Source organism: Pleurodeles waltl, chromosome 7, assembly GCF_031143425.1.
Source record: "Pleurodeles waltl isolate 20211129_DDA chromosome 7, aPleWal1.hap1.20221129, whole genome shotgun sequence".
Lineage (NCBI taxonomy): Eukaryota > Metazoa > Chordata > Amphibia > Caudata > Salamandridae > Pleurodeles > Pleurodeles waltl.
In genome coordinates this window covers 299,030,771-299,049,394 of record NC_090446.1, presented here as the reverse complement: position 1 = coordinate 299,049,394, position 18,624 = coordinate 299,030,771, and the positions used below count along the sequence as shown (strand labels likewise).

At 45.4% G+C, this 18,624-nt stretch overlaps 1 protein-coding gene across 1 annotated transcript; it reads left to right on the top strand.

Moving 5' to 3' along the window:
- Positions 1 to 290: 290 nt before the first annotated feature.
- TGIF2 (TGFB induced factor homeobox 2) lies at positions 291 to 17,812 on the top strand. Its single transcript, XM_069243716.1, has 3 exons — positions 291 to 976; positions 9,834 to 10,084; positions 12,193 to 17,812. Exons 1-3 carry the CDS (start codon positions 445 to 447, stop codon positions 12,802 to 12,804), a joined length of 1,395 nt encoding a protein of 464 aa, XP_069099817.1. The 5' UTR covers positions 291 to 444; the 3' UTR covers positions 12,805 to 17,812.
- The last annotated feature ends 812 nt before the right edge of the window (positions 17,813 to 18,624 follow it).

The following is an 18,624-nucleotide window of genomic DNA, read 5'->3' as shown; positions in this document are numbered from 1 at the left end:
GAAATTAATGAAAGGAGGCCGAGCTTCCACCGTTCCGCCCACAATATTTTTATTTTTTTAACTTTGTTTGAAAAGTCTTTTTGATTCATATTTAATCGACGATGAGCATACACGAGTTTAAGTCTCACTGACATTGGTGAAACAGGCAGAGCTCGCTGTCAATTTGGACGCTACAGGGCCCTACAAGTAACACACCGACCCTCACAGTTTGAAAGGTCCGGGCCGCAGACACATGCGAGGCCACGCCCCCGTTCCTCCCCCTTCCCATTGCGGCCCGGCGGAGGGCGGGGATAGTCCAGGGGGGTAGGGGCTCCCGGGCCCTCCTGTCTGGTCTATAGTGAGGGGTTCAGAGCTGACGTCAGCCCCGGGGAGGTGGGCAGGAGGCCGAGCTGTCAGACGGTGGCAGGTATTAAAAGTCACATTGGAGTACAGCCCCCCCCAGCAATGGACCTCACCTTGGGCTTTTCAAACTCCCCGACGCCGCGTGTTCCCGGGACCTTCCAGGTGCTGCAGGCTGCTTGCCCCCGTACCTGGCCCCTGGTTTCCAAGCAGCAGGAGGAGGCAGGCAGAGCTGCAGGCGTGCACCCTTCTAGGCAGGGGGACCACGGATACATGAAGCCCGGGAGCTGCCCCTCTACCGCCGGAGAGGTCAGATACCCCGGGTATATAAAACCCGGGATATTTATCCCACCTCGCAAGCTGGGTGACCCCGTGAAGGAGTTGTCAGTCAGCAGCACCCAAACAAGCCAAGAGCCGCCTGTGGAATTCACGTCAGCCGTGAATCAAGTGGTGCCCGCTTTCACAAGGCCCCTAAACGCCACCACTGGAAGCATCAGAGAGGAGGCTGGGCCACCAACGTCTCTGACCAGCAGCACCCCCATAGTCCCGATGCAGGGGGACCCCGGAACGGGGCAGAAGGAGGTCGTGAAGCAAGAGGACCCTGGACCTCCGGCAGACACGAAGCCGCCGGAGAAAAGTAAGTTTGCAACTTGCATAAAACTGTTAGTGCATGGCCTCTGCGGGTCTTATGTGGCCCCGAGGCTCTCGTGTTTTATTTCGCTAACGTTAGTGTGTGGGATCGAGGTGTTCGATGCTACAAAGCGTGCATGCTGTCTTAGAGCACCATGTTTTTGGAGGGAGGGGGTTGATGGGCTGTCGCATTGTGCACGTACAGGAGGCGCTGCCTGCCCACATGGAGGCTTCAAATCTCCACTGACAATGGAAGGGAAAACAAACGGCCGGGACCGGCATGCCCTCGAATTCGTGTCAATATGCCATAAAAGCGGGGCAGAGCCGGGATCTCCCCCGCATCGGGTTCTGCATCGGTGCAACTTTGTATCTGTTAAAAACGCGAGGGGAGGGAATTTGAACAAAAGCTCCTCTGCCAACGGTTCTCCCCGCCCCCAACTTACAAACTAATATCAAGTAAAAGAGGAGCCCTCCCCTGGAAAAATATCACCCCCCACGGTCGGGACGGTGGAGGGAGGGAGTAAAGTGACGGGTGGGACTACCAGAAAGGGAATGGGGGTGTAAAAGGGAGGAGGGGGCAGAGCCCGCGCAAGTTCCTGTTTCTTTTGTGGAAACAAAGAAAACTCTGTGCTGGCATCTGTCAAGGAGTGATGGGAGCCCGGTCCAGGCCCCGAGAATAAGTGCCCCCCCCCCCCCCCCCCCCCAAATAGATACTCTGAGGCGGGTGGGGGGCTATATCTGTCCGTGTATGGGATTTCTGTCCCCTCCCCAACTCGGGAAATACAAGTGAGTTGGGATGCTGGGATCAGACAACATGGAGGCTGCAGGAGATTTAAAAGAAGCCACCCCTCCTGCTACCAGACTGACAGCGAATCCTGCACCCCGCTCGATGGGTTGAGGGGTTAGGCGCGCGCATTGCTCTCCTGTTTGTAAATAGTGGAACGTTTTCCCGTTACCCACTTTCCAAAATGGTCTGGGTGCCTGCATACTCTTTCTGACACGTGAGGTTTCCATTCGCACGTATGTAACCTGTTGTGTTTTTTTTTTATATAGAGTGCTGTCTTGAGTTGATCGAACTGCTTTTCTTACTGTCAGCATCATATATATATATATATATATATATATATATTGACTGCCACTTTAGTCCTTATTTATTTTTTATGGGACCGTTGCCCCTTATATTAAATATATAGGCCCATTGACTTTTATCGGATCACTTGTATAGTGCCGCGTGTTTGCGTCTCTGTTTATTATTTCCTTTGTCACTGTTAGCAGCGTGTTCTGTAAGAGGGGAACGTCAAAGGACAGTTGATTTTCAAAATCTTCCTCTTGGGTTGTCATCAATGTGTGGTGTTATGCCTTCCTGACGTCATCAGTTGTTTACATTGGACGTTCATGAGGAAACAACGTGCAGATAAGTTAGTGCTTGTCCGTTTGCCATCGCTCGCACAGTTTGCGCGCTCCGGCGTGTTTTTGTTGTGCACATTTTTTTCAAGGTGGCGCTGTGCTGGCTCCCTGGGAGGGTTGTTCCCAGCTGCCACTTGCACACAGCAGGGGCTGCCTCCTCTCCATCGGGGCTGAAGTTATCACGTACTCTGGCCCCAAAGTCCCCTCCCCCTTTGAGCCAAGCCATTTGCTTTTTTAATTAGCCCGAAGGACCGTCCATTTTCGCCTCGTTTTCCAAGTTTACATTTCAATGAGATCACTTGGATTCCTTTTGAAGGGAGAACAGTAGGTGTATACCCTAACCCCCCCCCCCCCCCCCCCTCATAGACACACAGGAGCGCATTTTTCAAAATGTAAAAGTTGTGTATTTAACGTGAGTTTTTTTTGTGCTTGGATGGGGAGGCGGTTGTAATTTTGTGACAGTGATTACTTTCCAACGATCGTTTTATTGAGGTGGGGGCGCTGTCGCGCGCTATTCAAACTCTGCACAAGGTGTTTGGTTTCCGATCCCCACAAAGATTTCTGCGGGCAACATTTTCTTTGTTTGGCGGTTCCTCGAACTTTGATACATCTATTGATACATCTAGTGATAGAATAGTTACGTTTGCTTGTTTCTAAGACGCGGAGTCGATGGCACTCCATGGGCTAGAGAGTGTGGATTGGTGGGGTGGAAGGAGCGAAGAGAAGTCGGTTGGAATGAGATTTTTGACAACAGGTTTCCATGACAGTCGGGCCTCGTGTCGGGGGCTGAGCTGAGGCTGGAGCTCCTCCTACCATGACCCGCTACTTCAGAGTTTCAGCCCAGGGTTTTGCTTTTTATCCCTCCTATTTGGATGCACCCAGTTGCTCGGCTATCTTTGATTAAGTGCCGGAAAACATTGTTACATTCAGTACTTGTCTCGGGGAGGGGAGTTTATTTTATTTTTTTGCTAAAAGTTGATTATCAGTGGTGGAGCCATCGAGGTCGTTTTGTTCCTTTCACGAACACGATTTACTCCTACAGGTGACAGGCAGCCTTACAAAATTAGATTTATTTCCTGAAACCGTATGTTTCCCTCAGTAAATCCAGATTGCGTGTAAAGGTAGCACTGTTGATGTCACCGCCAGGCAACATGGCGACTACATTTGATGTCATCTCCTCTGGTTTGTCCGTTTTGCATCTTTGACGCCCATTCTAACTGTTGATGGTTGTGGACAAGGCCCAAAACTTTTTACATTAATCATTAACTTATAAACCTGTTTTTTAAATACTTTGAATCTGCCAATAATTGTTTATATTCTGTACACCTACTACCGTGGAGCAATTGAGCGATGCTTATCCCTTGGCACAAGTGTACCCCTTCTTCTCGGGGTTTTATTTTTTAATGATCATCGAGGAGCAATATTCGTCCACAGTTACACCACTTAGAACCCCAGCTTTTGTTTAGAATCCTGCACTTTGCCTCATCTCATTCAGTCTCCTGAAAAGAGGATTTAGCTAGCCATGTACATATTTCTCCATCCTTCGTATTGTTACGTACCTGTCACCTTGACTACAGGTGTGCCCCAAAACCACCATCTTAACCCAGGAGTCGCAATCGGTGTTCAGCCCCCTGTAGTTCTCAATGCGCTCGTAGACGCAGTGTGATTATGGTTCTACTCGGCCCGTCACGTTAAAACATAAAGGGATCCGAAGAAAGGGAGTGAAGCAAATCAAGCCTCTTATGGAGTCATCTTAAAAACAAGAACTTATAAAGACTCCTGCCTGACGAGCCAAACAATGCGTTCGTTCGAGGACCAACAAACCATTCCGACCCACCGGCTGTTCCTTTGATGGGTTTTATGATTTCATGACAGTCCTGAGCTTTACCTGAATAAAATACAGAAAGTCATTTGTTTTTCTTTTTTTTCTCCACCACCTCAATCATTGAATACCTTTGTGCCGCCCCACCCCCCATGTCTTCGGCTCCACTTCAATAAATCCTAGGTAGCGGTCTCTTAAGCCAACGCCCGGTTATGCTGTGGCATTCGGGGCAAGTGGTCCCTCTCGGGTAATGTCTCGTCGTGACATCCACGCCCCTAATTGGCAGGGCCGAATTCCTCAAGTTGCCTCTCGGGGCTCTGCTCTAAGCGCTGTATCAAACACATCAAATCAACAGAAGGTGGAATCCTTGATGTCAAGCTGGACCCAGCCCTTTCATTCGCCAAGCCAATGAGTTGGGGCATCTCTTTCAGCACCTGCATTCTATAATGCATTTAGAATACAGAGCACTGTTTCTGGCTCACACGCCACTAATAGTCAAAACAAAACTACTTTTTTAAATTATTTTTTTAAACAAATGTTAAAGTGCGAAATACAAGGATCAGTGGGCCGTTGACTTACGTACTTCGGGCCTCAGGCACTGGTATTAATGTAGCCAAGTCGAGAAAGAACAATAACCAAGAATGTAGCTAGTTAACTACAGACTGCCGTGGTAGAGGAAGTGTTAAAGTAGACTGCTCGTGGAGGATGGACCTAGATTTTATCTGTATTGAGGAGTTCAAGTTTATCTGGGAGCGGAGCCTGAGATCTCCATTTGGGTTCCATGACATTAATAGTTGTTGTTCAAGTGTGACTTTTCTCTGTCAAGATTGCTAGACTTACTGCCTTCTTCCCTGTGTTCTTTTCAAGCCGAGAAACTAAAGGTGTATGTTTCATGGATAATTCAAGCCATTTTATAACTCGTGGAGACATTTCATAAAGTGGTGAAGACTACAGATTTCTCGCAGCGGGACAGTCTTAGGGAGTGCGGTAGGGATACCAGGGAGTCTGATGTTGGTGGTTTGAACTTGCAAGCAGTGGTCTGCCGCCGTCCACACGAGATGGGCCCAGTGGTTGCTTATGAGACCTTGCATCCAGTTGGGGAAGTGCACACTCCAAAATGTCAGAGATGGACAGAGTCCAAATTGGCGTTTTAAGTTTCTCTTTACTCGTCATCAAAACATAACAGCTAACGCAGTTTGTTCTTTTTTTTTTTTGTCAATACAGAATTTCTTCATGCCAAGAGATTAAGGTTTCTCACGATCCTTTTTAATAATTAATCCAGTGATGCCATATTCATCTGTTCCGTGCATTAATTCATGTGGTAGCGAGGCTTCGGTCCGATGTCTGCCACAATTTCAACAGTAGATCTGAAGTAGTTGGAGAGTGTGCCTGAAGTCAGTTTTTTGTATCCTTACAGTTGTAAGGGGGCAGTTCCTATGAGGTGGCACTTGTCATAGATGACCCGCCTCGGGTTCTTCAGTCGCGAATAAATGCCTTTTAGACAGACTGCTTTAACCATATCATCGGGCTGCAGGGGAGTTTGCTTGTCAGCGCTCAGTACCAATGTGCACCTCCTGTTCCTAGGGGTTTAGCATTCTGTTCCTGTGTCTTGAGAAAGTGTACTCCTTGAACTACGGTTATTGCTCTTTTGGGCATTGGTTTGTGAGTTCTTTTAGGCGAGTATTTCATCTGCTCTTTTGTATGCTGGTGTCTGGCCCTTGCGTGGACTCTGCACCACACCCGGGTCTTCACTTGGGCAGTGTTCTACAGCTGCAGGGGCGTCATCTCTTGCGCTGCCGCTGTGCAGGTTCTCCTTCCTCTCGGCTTCCTGTAGAGACTTGCCGGCCCTTCCTTTATCAGTATTCACTGTCGCACATTAACTTCATATGAGTTATCTTCTGCCAAACCTCGTTCCACCGCTCGAGGGACCGGAGGTACTGCTACTGTCTATAAATATACCCCCCCCCCCCCCCCCCCCCCCTAATTTGGCTGTTTAGGGCGTGTTCTGTCCTCGTGCCTCGCCGGGCTGGCTGCTGCTGTGTGCAGACCCCCGGGCGGCTGCCCTGGCCACCTCTAGTGACGCTAAATGGCTTTGACAAAACTGCTACAGTTGAGTTTCCTCCATTGGGTGTGGCGGGGGCATAATCCGACCTTTGGTGTTTCTGTTATCTTCCTCCATATTAGTTGCAAATGTGCGTATTAACAGTTAGTGAAGCAAGCATAGTGGCCCCCGGACTAGAGGTGCTGTTGGTCGCCCTCTGGGCCCCAGTTCTGGCTGTATTTTTCGACCAAACTGTGACCATGGGGCCCGTTTCCCTTGCATACGAGGGTCTCGGCATCCTTGCCACACCACTGATATTGGCTACCATTTGCTTCAGGAGTATTTTAATATGAAAATCAAGGCTTCTGCAGACATTTCTGTTTGCGCTATAAAAGAGCGATCACCGCCAACCGGTTTGAGTTGAAAAAGTTTATTAAAATGCCTAAAAAATAAAAGATTAGGAAATTCAGCAGTTCTACTTCGATTTCTCCCTAGAAATTGTTGACGTATTTAATGGTGTAGTTCCAACGTTGTAGAAGTGGAAGGGAATCATTTGGGCACGTAGCAAGGGGTCTGATATTTCACCCTCTTGAGAAGTTCAAGTTGTTAATGTGTGTCCCTGCCCTGAGGCACTGCGGAATGTGCAAATTGGCTGGAATTAATTCTGAATTTGCACAAAGAATGCCTGTATGATGTCTCGTTATCAAGCACGTCCATTACCTATTCGCCCATTATCCTGGATGAGATACCATTTTTCACAATCCTACAGAATTATTTAGGGTTTACAGCAATTAGTGATGCTGGGCATTTAAGCTGGCAAGTAATAAAACCCATCTACGTGCTCCCAAAGAGAGCTCCATACACCTCCTTAAAAATCCTGCATGGTGCCCTGAAAGGCATGACTTGAAGCACCAACTGGAAATACTGAGTGACCGCATTGCAACACGTTGTGTTTGCTGGGGAAGCAGTGACCAGGTGAGGTTAAAGATGACCTTTATTTCTCTCTATGCCTTTGTTTAAACTTTAGGACATTTTGCGTCGTGATGGGTCTATATGAAACCTTTGTGCCTAGCACCTGCCATAAGTGTGTGGTGCCCCCTACCCACACACATCTAGGGCCAGGGGGGCGGGCAGCAGGGGGTTTCTTTACTTTTCGCCCTCTGCGGCCTGGTGTTCGCTAATCATTGTCACACTGAGACCCCAGCATCGACTCCCGGGGCCATCGAGGTGAGAAACGCCGACTGTGCGGTGTTTCACTTCCGCAGGCTGGGACCACTCCCGGCTGCTGGGATGTGAGAGTGGGGACCGCTGATAGTTGCACCCCACGCCAGCGCAGTAAATGGGTTTCCCGCTGCTGTATGGGAAGGTGCCGCCAGGCTGTGAGTGCGAGACCTCGAGAAGACCAATTATCGTATAGCTGATCTGAATGGTTTACTATTTCTGCTCTGCGATACGGACTACCTTTTTTCAGCGGGACAGGGTCCAGATTAAACCGCGTATATATTTTCTGTGTTTTCAGATTAAATGTGTAGTAGCCACGTGACTTCATGCAGTAAATCGAGCTGCAGTTTTAAGCAGCAATTGCTAGAAATGTTTCCAGGTTTCCATCCTCTGAATGCCCTTAACAGACGAAAGAGGCATACTTCTTTAAGATCTCAATGGAGCTATTTCTACACGTTGCACTGAACATGAGTGCAAAGGTCACCATTGGATAATCGGGGCAAAAGGTGTATTCTTTTTCTAGGCTCACATTGCTCTGCTGTTCACCCCTAAACAGAGATGTGGCTTGGATCCTCTAAATTAGCCCATTGTCGGCCAGGTAGAGAAAAGACTGTCCATCTCTTAGCTTGACGAGATGCTGAGAGAAATCCTGTGGGTATCAGTCGCCAGTGCTATACTGCGATCAGGAACGCCAGTGCCACAGCACGTATCTTCTCTGATGTCCTCGTGTTCTTAGGTTGTTCGTACAACAATGTGATAGCAGAATGCTCTTATGGTAGAACTCTCGTTGAATGCCAGTTTGGCCGTGGTTTTCCAAACACCTCCTACTTAGTGCCTGCTTAGGACATGCCTGTTGTATTTTATATAGGTTTTAATCCCGGAAAACGTTCCAGAGATTTTGCATCGCTTTGTGTGAACTGTGTAATCCCAAATAAAACAAGCATTTACAATGCATCGGGTCTCGCGTTTGCTCGTGTTAGAGCCGATCGCGTTGTAAACTCCTAACCCGACTTTTCACCTATCGGGGAAAAAGTGCATTTATGCACGTAACCCGAAAAAGTGAAATCAAGTAGGTAAAGCGCTGGACTTCTGCCAAGCGAGATCGGGCTCGTAAATTAGTTTTAAAAAAAAAGTCCACCAGCCCGATGGAAAACAGCGAGCCTCGCATGTTTTCTGTACTTGGTCGCTGCGCTCGAGGAGGGCTAGCCACCAGAAAAGGCATGACCTATGCGTGCCTTCGACTAATGAAAGCAAGCCGATTTAATTAGGGAAGCCCACGAACCAATAAAAAGCACTGACATGAAGTTGACAGGGCTCGGAGCCCTTTTCTAAATACTAAAGAGTCTCCCTGCTATACGCATGTGCGAGCGCATGCAAAGCAGGCTCGACCCTAATGATGCGTGTTGAAAGGGTGGCTAAGCAATGTGGCTTTTCCTTTAGTAATGTGCTTTGTTAAACAGTTAGAGACCTGATTCTACTTTCAGTTTGAGGTCACCAGCAAGAGCATCACTTTTTGCGTTTTTAGTGACAGAGGTGCAAACCTCTGAATCATTTCTATGAGTCGACGCAAAGCCATATTGCATGGCTATGAAGGGCCTCATAGGTGTGGAGTAAGGAAGGCAGTGCAGATCGCTGCTTTGCCTGCCTCTGCAGAAGAGAGGCATTCCATGGGCATTTGGGGTGGGTATTCCCACTCAGTACCGATGGATTTTGATGCATCCCCAGATTTATAAGAGGCTGTAAATATGGAGATGCGCCAAACCCTTACGCCTCCCCAGGGGAGGTGCAACAAGGAGAAATTCTGTAGCACACGTATAAAGAGGAAAACTCCTTCTAGGATTGTTTTTGTGCAGGAAGTTGCCTGTGCCTACACAAAAAATATTGCGTACAACATAGGAACCCTTGCACCATGGTGCAAGGGTGCCTGTGTTTGCGCTAGACTTTTGAAATGGCACCAACGTAGGGGGGAAAAGGACAGGAATGCGCTGAATGCCATAGATACAGGGCATTTCTGCCCTTTAGCTTTGACGCAGGGTGGCGCAGCACAGTGACTTGCTGTGCTGCACTTGTCAAAAGCCCATAAATCTGGGCTTTTGTCTGTTCCTTTGAGAAATCATCTTTTTTTTTTTTTTTTTTTTTTTTTTTTTTTTTTTAGTGGCTCATGGGATTTTTTGCATACCCGTCATTGAACTATTTTCGAATAAGAACTCTTAACGTCTCAATGGTCAAAGCTTACAAATCTGTTTTGTTGAACTAGTAGAATTCTAGGGATTTGAATGCCCATTTTACTGTGCTTAGAAACAATATTTACTTTTCAGTGGCAGTTGTACCAGACTTCACATGAACACTTTATTTTTGGTTTCTCCCATTCAGTGTTTGGTCCAGACAAGCCCATGGACTTCTCCGCTATGTCGGACAGTGACCTTGCAGATGAGGAGGGTAGCTTCACTATGGACCTCTCCGTTGACCAGGGTAACCCCAACAAGAGGAAGCGTAGAGGAAACCTGCCCAAGGACTCGGTAAAGATTCTGCGGGACTGGCTGTTTGAGCACCGCTTCAACGCCTACCCCTCTGAGCAGGAGAAGCTCAGCCTCTCAGGACAGACCAGCTTATCAGTGTTGCAGGTGAGTGGCTGAGCACATGGTGCCTTTTAATGAAACCTGTTTAGTCACAACGCCTTCTTCATATAGAATCATCCCACATTTTATCAGACATACATGAATATTGCCTCCAGTGATTTGCAGTGAAACTCCATATTTAATATAGCAACATTTTATTTACATTTTTGGTACTTCGATTCCACTAAATGACGGTTTAAAAGGGAACACTTACTGCAGTGTATTACTAGTCCATCAAAGAAAAGCCAAAGGAACTCCTAGCTCCCCGTTTATTGGTTAGAAATATAAATTATTGTGATGAGGTGAAATATTTACCTTATGGAGGAATCTACTGTATTTCTGAAAGATGCATCTTTAGATCTGGATTTATAGCACAGCTTTCTGCACAGCCTGTTCTTTTAATTTTTTTCACATCTACATAGACGCCCCACCCAGAGGAGTAGCCAACGCTTTCACCTCATGGGATTGGCTGAATGGTACATCATTCTGTTTTTTTAGGGCCTAATTTCATAGGAATACATGAGGAGCTATTTTATCTGTAAAGTGCTCCACACACTTTAACATTCAAGTCTTTATCTTTTATTGATACGCTTTCTGTACAGAGAACAATTTTGTTTGCTATCATGCTAACACCCGCCACTCCTCGCATTGGCAAAGCCTGTAGGTCTGGCCGATGAACAGCATTCATGTGTGCTCCAGTTTGCATACATTAGAACATTACTGGCAGACCTATTGGCTTTTCTATTGCTTCCTAATATTTGACTATATTGCAAGTCCACAAGAATGTGACCTAGTATAGGGCCAGAGATTTTAAAGCACACTTCGTTGAGCGTTGCACATCACTATTTGCATGCCCCTATTTATCACTACTGAGGAGCAGTGAGTGACCACCAATGATGTATAGCCAGCAACCATCCTTGCACCATTTTATACAATAGGCACATTTCTAAAACTACAACTTAAAAAAAAAAAAACACATCCATCCCTAAGAGCACAGTGGTCGTCTTTGACGTTTCAAATCGAATAGTGTACCTCTTGCATTACAAATCGAATAGTGTACCACTTGCATTACATCCAAAATATTTGCATATCTGGTGCACTCATATCTGCAAGCCCATTGTAACTTTAATGTTTCCACTTGTTGTAATTAACTCACTGTAGTCTGGAAAATGCTGCCAGGGAGCTCACCCAAACCCATATCTGGGAGTCTTCCCCTGAACCTTCTTATCCAGAAAATATTTTTCAGCCAATGAGGCATTCTCTGGCCAGTAGCCAATTAAAGTTGATTGTAAAACAAAGTCGCCAGTCAATGATTTTTCACATTTGTTAACGTTTTATGCCGACCATGGCCTGCTTTAAAACTTTGTTTTATTGGAAACAATCCTACATCTATATTTGATAGCTTCCAAAGCGAAATACATTTTCTACACTTAGAATTATTGACATAAAAGGTTCAGATCATAACTGGTGTCTTTCCAGAATATTATGGGAATAAAACACGTATACGCACCTTTAGTTTCCAAACCTCCTGTTATGCTAGCCGTAAGGCAACGTTTTGGTCTAAGAACTTCAAGAGATCATCCTATGTTTATGGTCTGAACCATTTTTTGTGTTGGATCAGGTAGGTGTTGGCTTCTTTGAGAACTATGATTTACAGAGGGCCAGTTTTTGTTAGTTCTGGGCCATTTCCCCAAAGGACCTTGTGAATGGTGCACACAGTTCGGGATTACATTCTGTGCTGCACATGGAGCCCAACAGCCATTTTCTCAGATTGAGACGAAGGTTTTTGCAATTTGAAGTCTTGTATTTTTCAAAGGTGGTTAGTAAGCTGTTTGAGGAGACCAGTGTAGGATAGAAAGCTTTCAGGTACCACATTGCAGGTTAGGTCATAGAGGGTTTCCAGACCAGGCAAAATTTGACTTCTTTTACTATTTACCTTTTGTGGCGGGAGGGGTAAAAGATGAAGTTTGTCTTGTATGACTCCTGAGAGTGCCGGTAAGAATCGCTAAACCTGCTTCCTGTACGGGTTGTGCTCCTGGTATAACAGTTTTATCTGCAGCCATGTATTTTGTCAGCCCACTTTTAGTAGCTGATGATTGTGTCTTTGTTTTCAGATCTGCAATTGGTTTATCAATGCCAGACGCCGACTTTTGCCAGACATGCTGCGCAAAGATGGAAAGGATCCCAACCAATTTACGATCTCTCGTCGTGGAGCAAAGACATCCGAATCTGTTTTGCCTCGCAGTGCCTCTCCCGGCCCTGGCACAATAGGAGGGGCTCCAGTGACCACTCCTCCTGTCCCCACCTCAAGTCTCTTGGCCATGTCTATCTGCCCACAGGTTCTCTGCCAACCGATCCCTCGCTCTACACCCGGCCAGCGCCCTGTACTAGGTGACCACAACATCAACCGAGGAGAAAAGCTGCTTCTGCCACCTCCAGCACCAACATTCCGCAAGTCTGAGCCAGAACCCAGCAAATTGCACTTTGGCTCTGGCACCACAATGACGCTGTTGACGCGGACGGAGGCATCCAGCCCCACAAACGGACTCTTCAACACACCACCTCCAACGCCTCCGGAGCTCTTCGGAGATGACTTCAGTGGCTTTCAGCTCCTGGTTGAAGTGGCCCTACAGAAGGCAGCCGAGATGGAGTCCCAGCGACAGAGTGCCCAGATTCCGCCTTCGTTACATCGAGAAATGCCACTGAGTGCCGGCAACTCCAATTAATATCCTGCAGCTTTTTGGGAAGTTGTTGGGTCTTACTTCACCTCTACTCCTTTTACTTGACTTTGGGAGTGGGTGCCAGTCAACCAGTTTCCATGTGGCATTATGTTTGCTGCTTCCAAGTTTTACTGTGGTGGCAGCATAAGGAAATGTTGCTGAAGAATGTAGGCTAGGGGTGCAGACTCATGACTAAGAACCACCTTGTGCCTTCATTTCTCAGTCTGGGTAAGCGGCGATTTATGGACCAAGAGTTACTTTATATTTTTTCCATTTTTATACAAGTTTCAAGTGGACCCTCATTTGTAAGATGTCTTCACTCCTCTACCTCCTGTCTCCCAACATAAAGGGATACTCCGAACACAGTTGCTGTAGAAGATTTGCCAGGACTTGATGGGAAGGGAAGGACACAACTTTCCCACTTAGCCCTGTGTGCTGGTGGGTTTGGGGCACAGATGTCGGTTATGTTTTGGTGGGGCGCTGGTCTTTGTCTGGGTGAAAACCCAAAGGGAACAAACAAACCAGAAGCGGTCTGAGCTGTCCTAATCAAATGGTTGAACTTGATGTGGTTGCAGAGCCCAGGCTTTTGCGGGGACCTTTCCCACCCTGCACACACTGATTTAGACACTACTTTCCCTTCTGTCTTTCACACTTCTGTTGTATCTGTATTTGACAGGCTCAGAATTCATTGATACCTCAGACTCCTGTTGCATCATTCAAACCTGGTGCCATTGATGGCAAGTAGTTCACTATTCATATTACTACTAATGACAATGTCCTCTATGACTCAAAAGCTTCCAATTCACCATCCAGGAACTCCATGTTGTACAGTACATTGAAGTGTACCTACAGCAGTGGCTCAGTGATTAGCTTGTCTGGATTGGCATAGCTTCTCTCCAGTAGGTGTGGTAGATGGATGTAAGGTTCCAGTAAAGAGGCTGACTGCTTGTAATCGCTACAGATAAACCAGGTGTGAGGTTGGGCGTAGGATGTGTTGGCGTTTTGGTCAAGATATTTGTGGTACTCCACTCAGATACCTCATGGACGTTTCATTGTAAAGCTTGCACAGTGCACTACATGTAAATGGTCAGTCTGTTACAAGCCAGCTATTCTGGTCAGCTCCCTTGCACCCAAAAGATGGCTCAGTTTTAACTTGGCATTCACATTTCTCTGAAAGTCATATACTCGCAAGTGGGACATTTATACAGAAACATTTTTGTTAAGAGTGTTTTTTTTTTATGTAGGCACCCGAAATGAAGACTTGTGTATACATCTATTTAGGATGAGCTATGACTAACAGCTAATACCTTTACTCAATCTAGTTTTTCTCGAGTGCCTCTTTGAATAGAGATAAGTTATAGTTGCCCTGTTAAAGGCCAGTATAAGTGTCTAATCTAGAACCCCCATGATGGCTGAGTGAGATTCTCAGGTCACTGACACTTATGTTTTTACTTTGGCAAACATCTGCTACTCCACTGATCATCAGGTGAGACGGTGTCCAGCATTATGGTGTGGTCCTAATTCCCTGAACCAAACAAAAAAAAACAGGCCAAATTGTACTGCCCCACTCCCACATGTGCTTTGAGGCTCCTGCATTCAGGCAGCGTCTCCAGCTCTCGGGATTCAAGATTTGGAGGGGAACTTACTTTTCCTGCTCACAATTACCCCCCCCCCCCCCCCCCCCATAACAAACCTATTTCTTTGACTTTTTTTTCTATTCCAAAGAAGGACAAACCTCTTAGAATGATGAGGCTCAATGTGATCAAATAAATCCAATATTTTGGAGCACACTACCTGATAGAGCTGTAGCTCGGCTGGTGTTTGAGAGCTTATTTTGGATAAGAGCATATTGTGTTTTTGATGTTTTTAATAGAACAATATTTGAACTGCATGTCGGTTTATAAACTATATTTAAGAACCATTCTGCAAGGCTGGGATTGGGTGATGGAAGGGTGCAAGACCCTCCTACTTTACCAATAACACACAATCTGCTGTGTCCTCAACACTCCAGCGGTAACCTGAGACTCGGCCTGGTTTGGATGTCATTCCCTTGATAATTTGTTTTGTGTGCGTGATTGGAAATGCCTCATAATTGCCGCATGTTGGTAGATGTTTTTTTTTTTTTTATCCTTTCCAACGACCAGGATTTGTATGCTGCCGATCTGTGTGTTTCTTTCTGATGTCTCAATTTTTCCTCTTGCGTCAAGGATGTAATCATCTCGCAACCCTTTTTTTTTTTTTTTTTTTTTTTTGGTTAACTTTTCTTAAGTCTCTGAGACTGAAATACCTGAGAAGGTAGCAGTTCCCATTTCAGCCTGGTGGTCCTTGCAATTTCAGTGGCTGGCCGATACTGCCGGCTCTCAGTGCTGGCCCATGTGCAGTGTGGCAGACCCCTGCGAAATCAGTCCTTCTTACCTTCGCTGATAGTTGGGCATAGGCACAGCTGGAGCAATGAAGGCAGCAGGTGTTGTCATCGGTTCACCGACAGCTTAGTGGCATGAAACTGTTGTGCTGAGGATATTTATTTGTTTTTCCCTAGGTGCGTCTAAATCCGGTTTTGCCTGTGTGTGTGGACAGGAAATTTAGGAGGTACAAGTTTGAGTTTAGTAAAACCGCTTCAGGTCCCCAATCTTCGAACATATGTCTGTGCCATACACTTGGTCTACTGCGTCATTTTGTTTACAGACTCTGCCTTGCTGTTGCCATATTCTTAAAGAACATCAAATAGTTTTTTATTCTGATGGCAGCTAAAGCTTTGTCAGAGTTCAAGTTGGGGATTGCCAAACAAAGAGTGGTGAAGATTTTACAGACTGACTCGTACTGGGCTGTGGTAATGCATGTGCCCATCTCGTATAACCCAGTCTGGATGAAGATCATGATGTGAGGTTTGTTACCTAGGATGCAGCCTTTCACCTTCAGAGACCTCCGTGTGCTGGGAGTTCTTCTGACGTCTTCCATTTTGGCTTGTGTTTGGGCATAAACGAGTCTGCGTGTAAAGATGTCATTTAGGATAACTGAATTATTTTGTAGAAAGAGTGGAATTAGTGGCGGGAAAGGATTCAAGTGCTACTTGTTGAAATAAATATGCGTTTTCACAAGACCGTGGGCTATAGGTTTGGCTATCCTGTAGGCACAGGCCCGCCTCCAGAGATGACTCCATGGACGATTGAATGATGCATTTTGGTTGAGCATTCGAATACAGAGCGGCGGACCACGTAGCATCATACCTAACAATCTATAGAAAGTGAAAACCTATCCAACAGATTTTTAAAACTCATACTTAAAGACTGTGCTCCTTCTATTAAATCTTTGTTTAGTCGCGCATTCCCTGTATTGTGAAGTGTGCACAGACTATCACATTGCGCCCTTTTGAAGCCCAGATGGTGTGGTGCAGATAGTTTCAGAAAATCTAGAGGCCTTTTTTTGTTTTTGTTGTATAAAAAATATTTTTGTTAGATTAAACCATTGTTATTTCTGTTGCATAAAATCACTTTATTCTCTGTAAGTGCTCCAAATTAAGGGGAGGGGGTTCAGGAGGTGGTGAGGCAAGGTGCGATTTCTGAAATTAGTCTTGTGGTAGTGACTTCAGTGTCACTGTATTTCCTTTAAACTTGGTTTTTAATATTTGACCTTGAAAAGCTTTGCTAGGATCCGAAAAACTCCTTGGCGATTGTAGCATGCATTAGTTATTAATAATTAAAGCATCCCTCGAGTTCCATGTCAGGACAGGTCTGGTGCAATGGAAATGTTGAATTCTTTCTGAAGGACCCATAGGATTTCATTGAGTTGCAGATCGGTGATCAGCCTCTCCACGCACGCTGATGCAAAGCAGAACCCAAGGTATTTGCTTGGGAACTGTGACACCTTGTTATTTCTGTGCCAGCTTCATAAGCGAGGCAGGGATGCTGCTTGAAAGTGCCGTCTTTTCATATTCATTCAAGATGGGACCGCCTCTGTGGTAGGGTAGTAGGCCAGTGACAACTGCTGAACAAAGGAATGATGCAGTGCCTTACCCAAATGCTAAGATTCCTCTTCTGTGTAATTAAATGTGGATATCATTTTTTTTATTTTTTTTTAAATTAAATCTTTATACCATCTAGCCACTTGTTTTCAAGGATCCCCTACCCGTCCTTGTCCCATGTGGTCTTCAGCCGCCACTTTGTGACTGAGGATATGACCACTGCTTGGTTGCTTAGAACCTTTCCGAACGAAAAGGGGAATTCATTAACTCTACAGCAGATGTGAGGTCTGGATAGTCAGCTGAGCTTCAGATGACCGCTTGGGATGCTTTGTATGTTTTAAATGCATGGATGCTCAAGGAAGCCCATCAAAGAAATGATCAGGTGATGTGAAAAAGACTAGCTTTTATGGAAATCAGTATTCATTGCCTACAGTATTTTCTCAATTTGAAGGTTGTTTTTTTTTTTTTTTATTTTTTTTTTTATAAAGCCGAAACATTTTTCAAGAGCGATGAGAGGCTCTTGTATTTTACCAATAAGAAAAATAACTGCTGCAGGATGTATTTATCTGTGAATAAACACACCATACATTTTTCAATGTGCCTGATCTAGAAACCCACTCTTGCCCCTCTACCTGTTGGGGGAAATCATTAGTGCACTTGTAATAGGTTGTGTGCTAAAAGGGACAGACTTATCCGATTCAGTACATGTGTGCAAGGCATGCCAGTATTAAAAATGTAGTTGCCTGCGATTTCCATCATGCTTTGGGCAGTGTTGTCTAATTACTACCGTTTCCTATTCCAGACCATCCACTTTAGGATGTTGGCGCTGTGAGTCTGCTTCAGGGGTCGTGGGATAGGTGCAGATACTGCCTGCCTAGCATGTCATGACTGGGCATTATGCTGACACAGTCCATCTCCGCTGCTTGGGGGTGTAATGCAGCTAACAGTTTAGAAAAGGAAGGTTGCCCTTCGACTGTAACTTTATTAAGCAAAAAAACTACTGTAAATAACTCTGAAACCTGCTTTTGTTAAATAAAGCCTTTTTATAAGATACTGCTGGCTCCACCGTTTCTTTCTTATGGTAGTATCCTTGCATGATGCAAGAATGTCATTAACCGCTACCATCCAAACCAAGGTACTGCTTGAATGGAGTGCCCTACTCTCATGCCTTTTCCAGTATACGAGGAGGAGTAGCCAGAAGATGCATTGCACCTTGGTGACTCCTCCAAAATCTGTGGTATTGCTATTTCGGAGTTGTTATAGGTTCTGTAAATGTGATGTGTTGTGTATCTATTTTGTCTAGAATTTAATGTATTCAAGGTTCACGGTGATGCGACTGATAATATATTTTCCTACAAAATGCTTGTTAGACTCAGAGTGGTGGTTTTTTGTTTAAGCTCTGTCAAACCACAGTCAAAATATGTTTGCGAAATACATCCTGCAATTCACGAAAGGAGTTTTAAGCAATGATCACCTTCCTTGGTGCAGGCATCTGCTACTTTCCCTTTTTATATCATTTTATTAGCTCCGAAACTTCGGTGTTGCATGTCTCTTCTATTTGGGCGGATAAATCAGCAGTGATATATCGTTCACTTGCAGGACGGTCTCTAAGCGAGTGAGCCATGTATGTGAACCACAATCTAATTAGTAATATTTTTTTTTAACCTTCCATGTTGTTTTATCCCTAATGGGGCATATAGTATGAATAGTAAACATTCATTCTTCCTTTATTGTTTGAGAAGATACTGCCTGCCAAGACTTTTTCCATTTCAACCAGCTCAAGAATGGGGCTAATTGGTTCAGTAGTGAAATCATCTAAAATTATTTTAATGCTGGCAAATCTATGGGTGTTCAGTTGTTTAATA

Bases quoted from the DNA above. Each gene is read 5' to 3' on its own strand.
- TGIF2 (XM_069243716.1), top strand. From the start codon at position 445: ATGGACCTCACCTTGGGCTTTTCAAACTCCCCGACGCCGCGTGTTCCC. The intron at 977-9,833 runs GTAAGTTTGCAA...TCTCCCATTCAG, and splicing joins CACGAAGCCGCCGGAGAAAA to TGTTTGGTCCAGACAAGCCC. The intron at 10,085-12,192 runs GTGAGTGGCTGA...CTTTGTTTTCAG, and splicing joins CCAGCTTATCAGTGTTGCAG to ATCTGCAATTGGTTTATCAA.